This window comes from Struthio camelus, chromosome 3 (assembly GCF_040807025.1).
Source record: "Struthio camelus isolate bStrCam1 chromosome 3, bStrCam1.hap1, whole genome shotgun sequence".
Taxonomy (NCBI): domain Eukaryota; kingdom Metazoa; phylum Chordata; class Aves; order Struthioniformes; family Struthionidae; genus Struthio; species Struthio camelus.
The window spans coordinates 66,346,150-66,364,724 of record NC_090944.1 but is presented as its reverse complement, the minus strand read 5'-3'; the positions used below and the strand labels follow the sequence as shown (position 1 = coordinate 66,364,724).

At 34.8% G+C, this 18,575-nt stretch overlaps 1 protein-coding gene across 7 annotated transcripts in view; it reads left to right on the top strand.

Moving 5' to 3' along the window:
• The window catches only part of TBC1D32 (TBC1 domain family member 32), an 88,637-nt gene that overhangs the window by 55,200 nt on the left and 14,862 nt on the right, over positions 1 to 18,575 (top strand). For all 7 annotated transcript variants that reach the window (XR_011140184.1, XR_011140183.1, XM_068938159.1 and 4 more), the window contains 2 exons: positions 2,637 to 2,762; positions 9,202 to 9,285. Coding sequence is in view for 5 of the 7 variants with exons in the window: in XM_068938159.1 (XP_068794260.1) it covers positions 2,637 to 2,762; positions 9,202 to 9,285 (210 nt within the window). In the remaining 2 variants the exon portion in view is untranslated. The remainder of the gene's footprint in view (positions 1 to 2,636; positions 2,763 to 9,201; positions 9,286 to 18,575) is intronic.

Genomic DNA, 18,575 nt, shown 5'->3' with positions numbered 1-18,575 from the left:
AGAGCAAGATCATTTGCAAATAGCTTTTTGATTGTGTGATTTACTGGAAAAATGAATTGGAAGACTATGAAGAAGTAAAAATGACAGCAAATATTGCAAAGTGTCATAGATTGGCTAACATGCTTGTTAAATCTTAAATTAGAAGTCCCCTTCATGAACAGGATATAAATTTTCATAATGATTTATTTCAAAACATAGAAATTGAACAAAGGTAAGTTTGCAAGGTGTGAAGAATTCTTCGTTATCTTAGTGAATGGTAATTAGAAGTTCAAGGTGTGATCCTTTAATAATGATAGGAAATGGATCATCTCACAGCAAATATGGAGTGCACACAGTTGTTGGAGTGCATACATGTGCATTTACCTTATTACTGGATGCTGCTTTTAACTTTTCCCTCAAAGATCAGCTTGTAACAACTGTGGCAACATTATTTATAGAGCTGATCAGAAGAATTTTCCTTGCTAGAAAAAATTAAAAGTTGCCAGGCAGAAAAAATGTTCTGTATTGTGCCCGAAGAAGTAAGAGTGCAAGTAAGAAATTCTCAGATTCAGTTTTATTAGAGAAACAAAAAGTTTTTGGCGTCTTTCATGGTTGTCCTGGAACTTTCTCACCAGGGCAGTTATCAATGATGCAGGAATCCTAGCAGCATTAAGTATTCTAGGAACCAGGTAGCCTGAGAAGAAACATTCCTATTGATTGTTTGCGTTTTGTAGGATCAGTATTTTGTTAGAAAACTATTTTTGATCAGTTTTATCTTAGCAAATAATTTTATAAATTAACTTTATGTATTTGAACCTGAAATTTGTTCTACCTTTGGTTAAAAACAAAACTGAACAGTCACCCCTTTCCATTATATCAGAATTTTTTAACAAATTGTGCATATGAGAAGAAATGATTTTCTCTTTTTTGACCACGCATATGTATGCAACATTCTTTTAATTACTACTTTGCATTACCCAGTATGCTATGTCATCATGTGTCAAGCTATCTTGTTTATATTTATTGTTCAATCTGAATTCCCAGACAGAAATTTTACTTGCAGAAGATGTTTAATTTAAAGAGAGAATTCTTGTGACTCAAAGTACGAACACTGAAAGCCAGCCTAACATTTTTGTCTATGATGATTACATGCTGATTTTGTATTTGTCACTATGGTTCTTCTGTTTTCAAACTCCTATTATTGGACTTAACTAGTTGTGAAACTTACTGCCTCAGCCTGTGATATTATATTCTAGAAAAGTGGTAAAATATGTGTAATTTCCTGTAGCTTTGTAGAAAATAGAGGGGAGGAAAAAGCATTTTATAGCTAAGAGAGAAGAGAACACAGTTATTCTCCTTTTGTTATTACATCAGTGCTGGTTTTAATTTTGAAGGCATATCTCCCTATTGTATAGGAAAAGAGAATATGATTTTAATAACAAGTTGAGAGTAACAAGAAGGAGCAATCTTTGAAACGCTTCATGTTTTAAAGGATTCTTTCATAAAGAAATTTTTGTAAACGGTTGCACAGATTTGTTTTATATCCAAACTGAACTCATAATGAAAGATGTTTTCTGATATATTTGTGCCTCATATGTAACAGCGTTATACCAAAAGACTCTGTTTTAATAGAGCTTAGGTACAAAGTCAAATGTTCCTAAGTTAGAAAATGCCTGCATTAAATTGTTTTAGTTTCTGGCAACAGCAAATAAGGGCCTGTGGCCCTCAGTGGGAGCATGTTGGGTGCCCCTAGAATCTTCGGAGAATGAAGTGTGAAATTCTATGGTGTTCCTATGAATACTATGAATATGAAAAAACAACCTCTTAAGGTGACTATTAAGGTTCATTTCAGTCCATTTTGAGTCCCTGGGTTAAAGCTGGGAAATTGTGGAGATCATCAATGAAGCTAATAATACAAAAATTCTCATAGCATGGGCAAGCCAGTATATTTTCCCAAAATTTACTTGATGTATATGCCTAGCAACCTGAAGGCCTAACATCTGTCCATTCTAGAGGCATCTGAAGGAAACGTACTCATAGAAAGATGCAGGAATTTTCCATGGAGCACTGTTACCCTGCTATCAATCATGTTTCATTTTGTGTTCAACAAAGTAGTGCTGCCACCTCAGTTTTCTTATGAATTTGATGATATATGGTGGAGCTCTGATTTCTCCCTTCCTTTCCCCCTTTTTTAATTCTCAGAGTCATGAAATGACATGGAAATATCAAACTTCTTTATTTAAAGTAAGTTTCCACCTCTTATTGGGAGGTTATAAAATGTAGGGGAGATGTAAGATGTGCCTCAGGAACATCTTAACTGTTCAAAACTGTACAAGTAAATAGAATGAAAATTTATGTTCTATATAAAGCAGAATGTTGTCAGCTTTAGGACTAACTACTTTTCCAGTGTAATTGTCATAGGATAAGGGATACTTTAGTGACCTTTTCTTCCTGTTGTCTGGGGGTTGCCAAAATACTAGGCAATGACAAGGCTTGCATCTGGCTCTCCTGTTGTCTGAAATGGTTTCTGGTTTCTGAATGCATCTGCTACATCCCTATGGTAGTTTGTAGCTTACAGCTTTTTATTACTTAGCATAATTAAAAAAAAAAAACAACATTGTCATTACAGAATGATGCTCATTCTTCTTTTATTCTAGATAATGATCTGGATAAGCTCTTATCACTTCTAAAAAATCCAGATAAACAAACTGATTGGGCAGAAAACTGTAGAAAACAGTTCTGCAAAGTCATGAAAGCCAAACCTGATATCATCAGTGGAACAAGTGAGTATTGCTTACTGATTTAAACAAAGCAAGCAAGCAAAATGCCATTAATATGCAACAGGGTTTTTTTTAATTTCATTGGGAGTTATATTATCTTTATAAGTAGTCAATTTTTTATTGATTATGAGAATTATTTCAATGTGATTTTCCTATGAAAACAAGATTTATGCCTTATGTATCTGTCTATGCCCATCATCCCTGTGTATAACTTTTAAACTCACTGGTTTGTTTTGTGCAAAATCTGACAGAGGAAGAGGGCTCAAAGTCCTTGCTTCAGGTCTTTGAAAGGTCCATGATTGTGGTGTTCAGAAAATGGAAAGGAGAGCTTAAGGGAAAAGATAAGCACTTAGCAGACACCAGTGAATTGCTTTAAGGGGAAAAATAAATGATATGAATAGCCAGTTTTGGTAGAAGTTTTCAGAATTAAAGCTTACTGAACATCAAAGCATCCACTAATTGAGGTTTTTCTTCCATTCTTTCTGTATTTCCTAGTGAATGGTGAGCTCATGCTCCAGCATTGGTATGAATCAGTTAAAACAGCAAACCAACCCAAAGAAAACCAACAGTTACCCATATGAAAAAATCACTGGCAAACAGACTTGATAATCAACTAGTAATGAAATATAAACTTGAATAGCAATGAAGAAACTAGGTGCTTTCAGAAAATGCTGACTTGCCGTTCTCTAAGAATTCTGATTACGGAAATGCTCAATACAAAGTCTGATCTTCTGCTTAAGTATTCCAAAGACTTCTCTTTAAATTCTCTAGAAAACCAATCAATACAACTGACAGTCAAGACAGAAGAAATATATTATATGTGAGACCAAAGTAACCTAGCATATGTGTTTTATATAAGAGACCTGAATTTTGTCTTAACTTACAGAGCCATATGAAATTTTGAGGGCCTAAGGAAGTCATTTATAAAGGAACTGATTCAGTGTAAAAATAATTAATAAGAAACTTGTCACTTGTGTAAGTGTGATTAAAGTCCGTAATTATTGAAATTGTCAAAATTCTCTGAGCTTTCTGTTCTCGTTGCTTGTTTAAAATGAGTTTGTGTTTATAGTCAGGTTATTATAATTTAGTCAGAGCTTTAACCTTCCATTTGGAGGAATATGTGTGTGTGTAGACAGAATACGCATGTATTTATTTGTAATATATGCGTAGATTTGTGTACGTTATATTGTACACATCCACAAATGCATGTATTCATAGAGAAAGAGAGCCCTGTAAAAGAGTGAACAAATAAGAGATGCAGAAGCTGAAACAGTGAATATACTTTATATGAACTTCTGCTACTGTAAGAAAAGTAAATTGAGGAGAGCAATTAAGAAAACTTAGATATTTCTAGGAGAAAGGTATGTTTACTTTTTTTGCATGTTTCTTATAGGTCTAGTAATCCGCAGAGCGGTTTTTTTAATGTTACATATTGTGAAACAAAAATAATTTATTCTCTACAAAACCGATTTATTTGAATGCAGCATATTTTCTAGACAGATCTCTTCTTGGAAGACTGTTAGTCTGTCTTTCTGCATGTAAAAGGAATTATTTGCTGGCAAAACATATTTTTATGTAAAAATGGAGCATATATTTAGAATAGTTGACTTACAAAGAAAAAGAAAATAGAATTCTATTCTTTTAGGCTTTATAGTTGGCTATACACAGCCTCAAAGCCTGTGTAGGGTTTTTTTTTTTTAACTTTACTGGAGGTACCAGAAGCTAGAATTAGGAATTTAAAGGGAATTATTAGAATTTGTTAACCCAAAAGGAAGAGATTAGGGTTTCTTCTGAATAACTATTTCCAGCTGAGGTGGAGCAGTTGGGAGTAAAAGTAAGCAAGAAAATATTTTTATGCCTCACAGCAGCTTCCGCAAGTGCGTTCACAAACCACCCCAAAAAAATGAAGTGTGAAAATGGAAACAGAATGCCTTAGTGAAATACTAAATTAAAAAATTCTACTGAAGAATAGTGATAACTAGGTGAAAGTACTGTTACTCTAAGGTGAACTTAAAGCTGTTGCTCGTATGAGGCAGACCTGCATGCAGATATTTCAGAAGCAGCAATATTTCTGCTAGCTGTGTGGTTTGAGACAATACTATGTTCACTGAAACTATTTTATGAGAGACAGCTTTCAGAGGACTGAAAGGCCTTGTTCTGAGCTCTTTTTCTAGGACAAGAAAGATTAACCGAAATGGAACAGAACATGACCAGCAAAGACAATATTGAAGGCAATGACTGTATAGTGTAGCACATATTTATGTAAAAACTTTTGGGATCTGGTGCCAGCATTATCAGATGCTGAATCTATAGAACCTGCTAAAATTCCATCAGCACATACTTAAGCAAGCTGTATAGCATCAATACCCATCATTCACTGTCCTGGCATTAACTGACTGTGGCTTCTAAGTTATTTCTGCAGACACGCGTCAAGATCCAATTTTGAGTCTTTTCTTGAGCTGTTAAAAGGAGATATGAACCTTTCACAGCATGTATATCTTTTAATGTGGCAGGACTTAAAGTGAAAGACTCTTCTTCTTCATCTTTTTGAACCAGTGGTCTCTGCTTGACTGTCTCATCCATGCCTTTTCAATTGTCTCCTTATTCTTATCCTTCAGGTGAGACAGAAGGCATGTTTGTTGTTTGCAGTCCCAGCAACCCTTTTTTATTAGTTCCCAGTTAATAATGTCATATCAGCAGCTGGTCTCTCTCTGATCTGGGCTGATAAAATAACTTTAATCCTCTCCTCTTTTAGGAGACTTTAAACCCTAAATGAGAAAAACTGAGGGTGTTGCAGAAATCATGGAACTATGTGCTAACATTCTTCCCATCCATCATGGGAGATAATCAGTCTCAAAACCCTAATTTTTTTCCTGAAGCCTTATAACCTTATATCCATATGGGGATAGGAATAGGGATAGTGAACCCAGCTACAATAACCTGCTACATGGAGGCATTTAGAGTTTCTGTGGGTGGCACGTTCTTCCTCAGAAATTTGGACTTAGATCACCAGTATTCTTTAGGATCTGTTAACTTACCTCCAAAATGTTCTCTCTCTCAAAGGAGAAAAAAAGCAACATCTTTCTTATGATAATCTTCAGGCAGTTATTCTTTAGTCGCAACTAGTAGTGGTGACTTTAAAAACTTGAAAAACGTAGTGAGAGGCTCTTGAAATTGCACTTGAAATGTTGCTGGAAAACACAGGGTGCAGTTTTGTTTTGTTTTGTTTTGTTTTTTTGACCTTTTTGGCTTAAACCCTAAACCCTTCAGAGTAGGTACTAGGTAGCCTAACCTGGTGGCTACTTATTAACAGTTTGAATCACATGAATTTTTTAATCAGTACTCGTGTGCTATTTAAAAGCTATTTAGATTACCTGCCTTTTGTGCATTAGTTCTTTGTGAAAGACTTCAAATGAGTGCTGTTAAAACAATCCTGATTTTACTGTACAATGAACTTTCCTAAATTTGGTTTGTATACTTTCTCAGTTGAATGAAAAATCACTGAATGAGGCTCCATCTTCATAAACATTTCCAGAAAGTATATAAATAGCGGTTAATTGACTTAGTATTAAAACATGAAAAATAATCTAGAATGACTACTTATCGTTTCACGTGAACATTCTCTTGGAAAAGACTATATGTCTTGTGAAAACCCTCTGTTTGTGTATTAACCAAATTTGTTTTGATACGCTCCACTTACGTGTCTTTTCCTCTCTCAAACTTGATTAAAAGCTTTCAAAGATCCTGACAGGCACTTAAATAAATACTTTCAAATGGTAGAAATCAATTTTGTGCTTGAATTTCAAAAAACTGTTTAGCAGTTGAGCTGTCACTTCTCCCGTTAACTCAAACACTGAACTGAAATATTTGAGTGTTAGGTCAAGCATGTGGATGCCTTCCAACAAAAAGGGAACAAATGTGCAGTGTTCTGTCCTGATTTTAATTTTTGTGAATTATGCAATATTGTATTCTTGTAACATTGCTCCTATTTGTTATTACGACATTGCGTATTTCAGTAATCTCAGTATGAACAGTCATGCACTAAATATATATCTACTTACAAAGTTTAAGCTTAACTTCTACTTTTTGCTCTCTGTAGCTCTAGCTCAGTGGGTTTTTCATGTTTTACTTACATAACTATTTATTATGTTGCTTGTGGACCAAATTCTACTAAGCATATTAGTTAAGTTATTTCCAGAATGAAAAAAAAAAGGCATATATCTATCTGTGCTGTTCCATAAAAATTAATTAAAATGTTAATCTGCACTGGTAAATTTCTTTGGCATCCTTAGAAGACAGAGGGGTGGGGGAAGCTTTTGATGCAGCATGATTTCAAAGACATATGTTATGTTTGCACAGTAACTAAAATATCATAGCGACAGTGGTAACTTTCTCATAGTCATATAGAAAATGATACCATTTTTCAAAGGGGGGGGTCTCTGCAAGTAACTCTTTAGTGCAGTTTACCTTTCCAAGTGTAAAACCTTTTTTTTTTTTTTAATTAATTTTGGAGGCTGTAAAGAGACTATTCTGGTACTCACAAAATGAATAAACTGTTATTCTTTAAAATAAATTGATTTTTGCTTATCCATTTGGTTTATTAGAGACACATTTAAAAAAAGTTATATAATGTTTACTTAGCAGTTTCTTCTGCCCGTAAAGAAAGTGAAAGAACAAAATTCATATGCATAATTTCTTTGTTTTGATTTGCCAAGAGATGGCTTCTTGTATTTATAAAATCATCTTTTGCAATGCAAAATTAATTTTGTTGCTATTGGAGTTGGCTGCTTTAACACTAAACTATGTTTCACTGTTGTAGTGAAACTTTTTCCCACCATCAACACAGTAACACCAAAATTCAAGCTTTTAAAAACTTTTTTGAACTAATTCAGCATAAATGAAATGACTGTGTGAGTTTATTCCTACAGTTAGACAAATACTATATTCCTGTAAATGTTTTAGGTAACTAATCAAGGAAAGTCATGATTTAATGTCAGTACATTATCTTAAAATGACTGGAGGAAGACTTAATTAGTCTTTATGAGATTTTTCTTCATTATTTTTCTGGCATAACAAGCATCAAACTGTGGGCAGAAATGATCTTGTCTTCCTCTTCCTCATGCACAAAATAGCTTGCACTGCAGTCTCCTGTGTTAATTTTCCTGTCAGGAAGGCTAACTGAGGAATTTTCTGTCTTTTTCCATTGCCACCTCCACCACAGGTTGCTGTGTCTTGCTTGTGCTGCTACAACCATTTGTACATCTAAAATGGTTTAGTGAAATTATCTAGCTTAAAAACAACAAAGCTATCTGTGGGTGCATGGAGATTGTGTGCAGGAAACAGGCAGGCAGAGACTGACACAGTACAGCTCGAGACCTGTTCTACTGAGGTGCTGCCAAGAAAATTATAGCATGCAGGCTTAAGACAGGAAATCCTCAAGATAACTGCTCTTGTTACTCTCTAAATCCACTTCCTTGCTTTGGGTTATTGTAAAAAGCAAGTTGTACTGCTAATCTTTGAAGTCAGTTTATAGTGCAGCTGTCTTGGGATAGCATTTGCTTATAAAAAATATTAATTGTTGCCATCTTGAATTCTTACTATGGGTCACCTCAGTACAGGCTTTCTCCATGGAATATATATAAAGAGTTGCTTGGATCCTGTTGTTTGAATCTGTAAAGATACTATGTTCAATTGAGGAGTATCAAGCTTACAGAATCGAGGTTCGGGAACGGTCTTTGCTAATGATTTTTCACTGAGAATCGTCACTGATTTTCTAGTTAATATTCTTTTAAAGTGTAAGATATGATTTCTTATATAGTGACCAGATCTCAGGATAGCCAGAGCTTATCTATGCAGTAACTGCAGACTTGGAGCTTCCACTTGGCAAGAACTGATCAAGAACTTTATGGTCATCATAAAACATAGACTTTCCCAAAGGAAGTTCTGCAATCACTTAATTTTAAGTGTGTAATTTTTATCTTGTGATAGCATAGGCGATTTTATATTGTTTATTGGAAACAGCTCTTAGAAGTTCATTAAATTTGATTGATATAGAGTTTTTTTTTGCTTTCCTGTCTGCACACACACATATACAAATGGGATACGATACTGTAGCTTAATTATAGTTAATTTTCATTTTATATTGATACTATGTAACAAATTCTGATGTAATTACTGGAGGATATAAAGATAATGTGATTCTCTCTGAGCTTACACTGAATATGTTCTCGGTAAAGCTATTAAAATTTGATTTAATTTAGGAATGACGTTAGGAATGCAAAAGCACAACGCATTCTTTAAATTGTTCCCCCGTAAAAACATGAATAAACATGCAGCTATTCAGATAGCTTTATTTACTCTCATATTGTCATCTTGTTAGGTGATGTAGTTTTATATTTTGTTCATTACATCTAATGTTTCAATGGGTTTTTGCTTTTTGTAGTTTTGGCAGAATTAATTGAAAAGTTCGTGTCACATCTTTCTGAAAGCCCATTGGAGTGTTATTTCAGCACAGGAGACTATAAAGGTCAGTTTCCTAATAATTCATTACCTTGCAGCCTCTTCATATTTCAATTACTTCTGTTTTAAATATATCTGTAGCATTTTTTAGGTTCTTGAAAATGTTCTTTAACAGCTCAGAAATACATTACTTAACTGATAGGAAACACCTTGCTTTGGAGGAAAAGATGATGTACTTGAGGAAATAGTACAGAGAATTATTAGTGATGTTTGTGATGTGTTTTCATATTTCTGTATGGGCAATGAAGAGACAAAGATCCAATATAGGTGAGGGTGTGATTTGAGGTATTTGTTGACACCTGTTATAGAATGATCTGTATCGTGTAGGGCATAAATATTTAAGATGGTGTCAGCAATCGGGCTTATCTACTGAAAGCCTCATAATGTATGATCACCCCAAAAGTATGCCAGTTATATTGGGTATATATTAAAAATAATGCATTAAAGAATCACTGTTGTTGAAGGAACAGAGTAATAAGTTTCTCATAGAGGTCCTGCTTACAGTCAAGAGTAAAGCATGAATGGTAAGTTAATTTATTCTGAGTGTAAAGTAATAAACTTTAATATTTGAAAAATCTTAAAAAATTGAAAGATTTGGATACAATGTTATTATCTACCCAAAAATGTAGTTTTGGTCCTTACTGTCTGTCCAGGACTATTCTCCAAGGTTGTGGTTCATTCCTTTAGCGTATTTGTTCCCCCACTAATGCTGGAGAATCAGACCTGCTTTAGGAAAGACTGGCATTTATACTATTATTTTATTGGCACATCCACAGGATGCAAACGTGGTGTCCTTGGAGACTTCAGACTTGCCTTTGAAGTTTCAAAGCATAAACCCCTTTAGTGATTTAGATGACTTTTTCCTTTTATGTAGTGGCCTTGCCTTTAGCCGTCTACCTGCTGAAAGCTCGCTAATGGAATACTCTTACTTTTATTTGAGAATCTGTCCCTTTGCTTAATAGAGTTGCTGAACGGTTCTTCTGCCACTATGTACTTTCTCCTCGAAAGATCAGTTCTTGTAAAATTGATTCCCAGCATTCTTCTAACCATACACATGAGGAGTTCTTTTGTGATCTGCATCAGTTTGTCATTTAGGGTTCAACTTCTCAGGAAGCGTAACAAGCAACAAAAATCTTTTCATGGCCTCATAAAACTTGATATTTATATATTTCTAACATTTCTCAATTCAAGTAATGACTCAGATGATTCCTTTAAAAGCCCGCATAATGTCTTCATGACATTGGTTGACACCTAGAGTGCCCCTCTTGCTCCCTTCGATGCATCTCTCTTTTTAGGTATCACCCACTCTCCAGCAATATGAAGGGCCCAGATTGTTTCTTTTCCTTTCTTGGAGGATGCACATTTCCCATTTCCTTGGAGAACCCAACAGACCTAGCTTTTTGAGGTTATCTTATTCTTTCACAGTAGAGCTCTTCTGCCTTTTATAAATAGGCAAAAACTAACTGCTTCCTCCAGTGTTAAAGAGCTCTAATAAAAGGAGGAAGTTCTCCATACTCTGTTCACTTAGAAGTGGAGAACCTTATTTCCAATCGATTCTCCTCAACCTGTTTCCAAGCTAGGATTTAATACAAGTGCAGAAAGGTTGAACCTGGGTCTTCTACTTCATTGATCTGTAATTCCACCATGAACCATATGATGGGGGTGGCAACAACCACTGCACATTGTGGTTTTGACCTGAATTTGCAGTTAATTCCTGGATGACTGAAACCACCTTTTTTGGTGAGTTTGCTGTTAATTGTGGGGGGAAGGTTGCTTGTATCTATCCAGGAGGAAGTTCATGTTCTCCTCTTTTTTTTTTTTAATAATCAGAAGGAATTATTATTCTTCCTAGATACAGAGACAAAAAGAGTGAGAAGGCGAGGTTCATAAAAAATATGTTGTTAGTCTTGAAGAAATGGAAGGTTTGGAAATCCTGTGACAATCACATGAATTAAATTAGTTTTTTGGAACTGAAAATCCCGAAGAATAGAGAGGGAAGCCAAACAAAGATAACAATAAAATCCTCTTTTCCTTATTCTCTTGGGCTTGACAGATTTTCATTCCATAATAAACCACCCTTATCTGTATGAAATCCCTTTTAGTATTTTCTGAATACTTGTTTCATCTAGTCTTACACAGGCAGTATTTGACATGAATTTTGAAAATAAGTTAAAGTGTTCAGTTCTTAAATAAAAGTTCTCTTATGGATCATATTGACACTTCTTTGATTACAAAATGAAAAAATAAGTGCTGGGTCATCTCAGAAATCAGTAATCTTTAAAAACTTCATTTTCTTCTATGGGAATGATTGGTGCTGTCAGATTTCACGCGCTCTCTAAATATATGTTTGTTTGCTATGACTATGAGAAACTTAGCTTTGGGTGCTGATGTGACCAAAAATAAAATAACAGGAATTTGAGGCTAGAGCAAATACATTTAAGAAGAGAAGTTAAAGATATTACTTTCTTCCTCACAATGCAAAATATGTAAGATTAGTTGACGCTTTTGATGTACCATGTGTTTTAATGAAGACAGATTTGGAAATGGGAGAGAGAGAGGCCTTCTCTAAGATAACCAGTAACCTGATGGGCAAAACACTGCTGTGAAAAGTAGATAAGGGGCAGGTGTTCCTTTTAAGTTTTCTTTCCGTGTCAGGAACACCATTGTCAGAGATTATTTTGAAGAAGAGTTCTCTAGTACAGAAAAGAGTGTTGTTCAGTCAAACAGCATATGTTTCAACTTGATTCTATTTCAAGTTTTATAGGCAAAGAGTAATTAAAATTTCTCAGCACGTTTTTCACGCAGGTATCGAGATGAGTTTTGTCCATGAAGACTAGTTTAAACCAATGAAGTCATGCTGATTAACACTAAAGTGAAACAAAAATTTGGCTATAATGATTGTACTTCACTCTGGAAGAGTTAAAGGGCTTGACTGTAAGAGTCGGTTGTATAGCTGAATTACGCTCATTGCAAGTTCCTTTTTACATCATAAAACATGCAGTGTAGCATTGCTATAAAGATGTTTCTATAAAGAAATATGCTTTGAGACTCAAAAATCTATACTCGCACCTCCTGTGTTTGTACAGAAGGGACAAATAAAATATGCTCAAACTTTTATGAGATTTTTTTTTCTTTAAAATTAGGTTTCTCCTTCTCACTGATTAAATAATGATTGAGTAGATTTATATATGTTTCCCAGGACTTTTTCCAGGATTTCTAAAGGTAGGAATTTCTCCAAGCACCGCAATTAATTCCTGAATGCCATGTTATTTTATAGCATCTTTCCCTTATAAGTGTTACCTAAGCTAACTCCTAAAACTGCTCTTACAGTAGAGATACCTTTCTGTTTTAGGTAGTGGCTAATGAGTTGTTAGAAGGTAAGCCATATTCTAGATGTGTCTCCTAGCCCAAGATCCAAGTAAGCCAAACACACACTTGACAAGCGCATGTGTCCACCATTCTTTCTCTTGAATAAATTTGAGATCTGAGGGACTGAACAAGAGTTCCTAACAGCTGTTTAATATTAATGAAGAGAAGCCACAATTTTCATGAAAGTAGATTCAGTACAATGCATAGATATTCAGTGTTTATCACATTTCTTGAAATGAGAAATTGATTATCTTAAAATATGACAGCTTTCTAAACCTGTAGGTAGTTGTAATTAGAATAACACAGTCATCTGTCTGCTGTGGAATCCCTCAGGATTTTGGTCTATTATAAAATTTGCAAATATGGAAAAATCAAATTAGTTTGGGTTATTATCATTTGCAAGATAAGGAATAAGGAAAAATAACTGATAAGCCACGATGCAGTTGCAATGTTTAATTATAAACAGTAACACAAATCTTACTTGACGGTTACTTTCTGCTAGCAGCAATCATATTAGTCCGATGTGGATTCAGATGAGAGTAAAAACATATCTAATGTGGACATTAAATATTAATGAACTCCCTTTCCCACAGTTGATACTTTCCAGTTTGGTTTTATTTTTCTTTTGCCTTAAAAATAAGCCATAATCATTGAAAGCCAAATCATGGATGCCACTACAATAGGGAATAGGATGGCAAGGAACTGAAATTTGCTGTAGTAGTAAAATAGTCATTGTACACTAGGGGTATGAAGGTCTTAAAATAAGCAATTCCTCTTCCTATTATTAGAAAATTCCAGTTCATTGAAACAGAAATGTTTTGTGGAGATGTAATAGTTTTCACATGGTTCCAAAAGACCAAGTTCTGAAAGCATTTGACTTGCAGATTCATCTAATATGTGAGTGGCTAGACTTTTTAACTGGTCTATGCCATATGTTGCAGATGGCCCAAATTCAGGAATGCTAAGACCTTTCAGGATCAACTGGTTTTTTTGGTAGCTCTGGTTGTGCAGATGACCTTGCAGCTGAGTTCTCTGTTTCCACTCTAATGATGTTTTTGAAACAGTTCTGTTGTGTGCTGCACAGAACCTCAGGGCTTTTCAGTCTTGGCCATAAAACCCAAATCTTGGAAAGTGTTCCTTCTCCGGATGAGGCTAAGTTCTCAGGCTGAGCAAAATTTCATAGGAACTTTCTACTATTTAATGAAGATGGTCTTCTAATGATCAGCAATGAACTGAGAAATTTTAAAAGTATCAATGGAAAGCTCTCAGTATAGGACTTCTCAGAGGAAGTAACAGATGAGAAATGCAGGACTACACCCCAAATTTAGTGCGCTGAAGGAGAAAGAAGGGTATTGTTCCCTTCTTGCATTATTTGATGAGTCTTTAAAGACAGGTACCCACTTTAAAGCTACTATTAACAAAAGTCATTTTGCATTTTACCAGTTTATATTTTTTAATAAAAAATATAATTGCATTGAAAATGTGATTCTTTCTTAGGGATGTGGCTTCCAAAGACAGTTTGAATATTTGAGATGACTACTGCTCAGAGAGGAAATTCTAGATATGAATATTTTGGTCTTTTACTTGTAGGAGAAGAAATCTTTCCGATGACATAGCAGATGCTTTTAATAGTCAAGATGGAATTGCACTTGAGATTACCTAGCTCTCCTGAGTAGCAAACAGTCTTCTCCAGCAGATATTCTTGGATCTTGTATACATTGTCTCTTTTTGTTCACAGTTTAATTCCAACAATAAGAATTTTTTTTTTGAAAGGGGATTTTTTTTAAAGACAATCCAAGCAATGTATGAGATTCAGCCTGATGACACTATCAAAGAACAACAGTAAAATGGCAGAAGAGAAAACTGAGAAATGTATGACTGCTGCTCTGCCTCAATGCCAAATAACGTTTAAAAATAGAAACCCTTTATAAGGACATCAGAAGGAGAGATGATAGGTTTTGAGGAAACATAAAGGCTTATGGTAACTGCTTAGGCACCTGCCTACCTACAGGGTCAATGTTTAGACACCTTTAGAAGAGGAAAAGCTCTAAGTTTTTTGTTTTTGTTTTTGTTTTTAAAAAGCTGTCTTTCAGTTAAATTTTTCAGTTTCACGATTTCAGTTTATATAGGCAAAGCCTATGATTAGAGATATGATAGCAAAAATAACTACATATCGTAAGAGTTTTGAAGCACCTGCAACAATTATGCATATACCTCTGACCATCACTGGATTTTCACCAACTACTGTTTGTATGATCGTTTACACGGTTCCTTTTGAACTGAAAGTAATTTCCATCCATAGGAAGAAAATTAATCTTTTTTACCATAATTAAAGTTAAAATGTTAACATTTGTGCAAAGGTTATTTATACAGCCATAAAGATATTTGGTTCAGGTACCAAGAAGTTGGAAAAAAATAATAATGTCAGCAACAGCGTCAGTCATTTTTTTCCACTTAATATGAAAGGGAAGCCGATAGTTTCTTTGGGATAACAGCAGTTAAACAGGGAAATAAGTTATTACCTAGAGACTGTGCATGTTTTGTGAAATATGCCATGACATTTGGAAATTAACTTTTAATGTTAGAACTATTTGAGCTCTTCATCCGATTATTTCAGTATGAATATAATGTTGTCCATCTGCTGACTTAACTATACAAAAGCTGCTTCAAGGGAAGAGGGGAAAATGGATAAGAAAAGAATCTTTCAAATGAATTGTAAAGTAAAATAAGTTGATGTTTTGAAGCCTGGGCTAAACAGGAAGAATATGCCTGAATTGTTTGCTACTTCAGTAACTTACTCTGAAGCGTCTGTAGCTGTAGATTTTAATTGCCTTTGCATATCATTCCTTGTGGGATGGCTCTTGTTGTGCTCCTGAATGCTACAAAACTTTTTGAGAAGTACTGCCGGCTGAGACAGTTGAAATAGGCGTAGTAAGGGTTAGTGCTAATGATCAGTCTAATCCCATGACCTCAAAGATGGGAAAGCAAAACAACCCTGAGATTGTTTTAAAGATGATTCCCTTGTCTTCCGTTCATCTTCTTCCACTTTCTTCTAATCCCTTGTGACCTTTACCCTCCCTGAGGGTTTTCACAGGAAAACCTGAAACAGAGAGACCTCGGTACTCAATGGGACCATCGTTTCCTATTGATAAAAGCTGAAAACCTTCAAATTCCTTTCCGTCCCTGGATTTTATTTTGCATCCAAAAACAAAACAAAGGAAAAGGATTTGTAAGCATAATTTAATTCTCACTTCTCCCGAGGTCTCCTGATTTGCAGCTGGAAAACTAAAGGACTCATACAGCTGTCCAGGGTGCACAGAACTACTTTGCTATTTCCCCTACTCAAGCAACAGGACTCCTAATTCTAGCTCTTTTGGGCTTCATTTGGAACACTGAGTTTAATTTAGAGGTAAATTGAATAAAATCTTAGAGTAAGGGCAAAGGGAAAAGGGAATACCAATCGTTATAGGAAAGACAAATTGCAATCACTTAGAAAATAAGACAAAGAAATCAGAATTCCCGTTCTTTTGAGAAGATCTGAAAACAAGGGAAAGGAGTTTGTGATGAAAGAAAGAGGCAAGTGTTAGAAACAAGAAGCTATCCAAGTTGTAATAAATAAATAAGTTAGTGAAGAACAAGATAAAGTTGGCTACAGTTTTCACTTACAGTGTTCATTTCTTTCTCTGTTTAAAGTTATCCCTGGCAATTAATAGTTGGCAATCCTTGGCTCTTAAAGGTGTTTCAAAGCAACCGTTTTCTGCTTTGAATGAGCAAGATTGTATTAAATAGTGGATATTTTTAAAAGAATTGAGAGAAGGCGTACTGATATTTCTTATGATTATCTTATCTGAAAGGTGCTTTGTAGGTCGCTAATGAAAAGCGTGATTGCAAGGCTAAAATGTATCATTCACGTTTAAAAATGGTCCACCCCTGCTGCTGTGTTGTTTTATGCATTTTAGAATGAAAGGCAACATCTACTTTCTAATATAATTTTTTATTATAAACCTTTAGAGCTTCTAAAGAAGTATGTGGAATTCTGACATTCTTCTAGTCACTAGTTTTGGGTTGGATTAACTTCCATTTTATAATACTTCACTCTTTCAAAATAAGAAATTTAAAACATTTGTTCAACGTAGAATTGTTGTTACCTATGAACTATAAATGGAAAGCTATTCCATATTTTATTAATGCTTTGCATGCATTAGATAAATAAAGAAGAATTTGTCAAAGCACGATGTTCATTCCATTTAATAAAAACCACAATGCTGTATCATGTCTTCATCTAATTCAAAGTTCAGACCTGTGCTTTGTCCTTTGAGGATAAATGGCATTCTTATTTAGAAAATTGATCTTTTGATACCTTTGTTTTGGAACCTGTTGTGTTTCAAGGCAGGAGTTATTTCAGGTTTACTGATAAATATCTGTCAGATGAGTTTTGCAGAAAAATGAGCTCAGAGCTATTATGTGCATCATTCCAATAGTATATTCATCATATTCCTGCAAGCATACTAGTCAGCTTGTTATTCGTGGATTGTAATCTGCACTATTTCAGTGTCCCACTTATTAAGAATAATTTTCTAAGCTTAAAAGAGCACTTACGGTTTCTAAGTCCAATTTTTAATCAGTGGGATGTAGTCCTTTGTGTGTTTTAAATGACTTTATAATTTTCTAAAGCCTACTATTTCTAGTCTATTAATTGGAAAACAAAATGGAAAATCAAGTCTTTTGACACAGGACAAAGGACTACGATTTGTATGTTCCCATTGCAAGCTGTGGATTGGCAGTAACTCAACTGTCTGGTGTGCAGAGCTGTGATTATATCAAATATACTGATGTACAAAAGCAAGAGGTTTTGCCTTGAGGAGGAGGTACGGTATAATCTTGCATTGTTATTCAGTCCAAACTCCAGGTTAATTTTATCTTCCTTCACAACACAGAAGAAAATATCAGAGGGAAAACTGATAAGGGGAAAACCTTTTTCAGCAACTAAGAAATTACTACAACGGAGAAGGATAGGCAGCGAAAATTGAAGAAAGCAGTTGTGTTCTCTTAACGTTAATGGGAAATAAGCATTCAGCACTTGCTGTAAGCTGTTAACGAAATAAAACCAGTGGCCCAGATCATGGGTTGTGCTGCGGCTGTTCCTCAGAACACCGCTCTCAGACTCCGGTACCAGCTCCAGCCTCACCAGCTGTGGGAGGATGAGGTGATCAACCTCACAACGGGCACCGGGATTCCTTGTGGTTTAGAGATTGTTGTGCCTTTTCCCTCTCTCCTGCCATTAAGTATGACATTGCCAGAACTGAGTTAACTACTAGTCATTCGAACTCCCCCTGCTTTGACGTCCATCATGTGCTCTACGATATAGTACCCCTCTGATGCTCACAATTGCAAATAAACCTGGAAACAAATGAAGCGGGAGTTAATATTGTAATTACTGCATGAGTAAGCAGACAGCTTTGATCAGTACCTGAAAAAGATATGAACTGTTCCACTCAACTCAATGGGTTTTTTTGTTTTGTGTGTGTGTTTTTTTTTTTTATTTGCTTGCTTGTTTGTTTTTTTGCAGCTGAAATGCCCTGTGATTTTTAAATATATTTCCTCATATGTTTACTCTGTGGTATGCTATGCATAATGTATTTGACTTTCTGTTCTTGAGGAAAAAAAAATGATACGGGATTGCTGATTCGATCCTATTAAGTTACTGAATAAATTAATCTTACTCAAAGAACAGTTGATTCTTTTTTTTTTTAACCTGAAGATGTTATTTCTCAAAAGGACAAGGTCAGTTTCTCATATCTCTTAACACTTAGATCACTTTATTAAAGTTATAATACAGAAAGGGTTTTTTTCTTATCATATTCCCGTTGCTGTATTTTATTGCTTCATTGTTAAGTGTAATTTTTTTGTATTATTTTCTTCATGAAA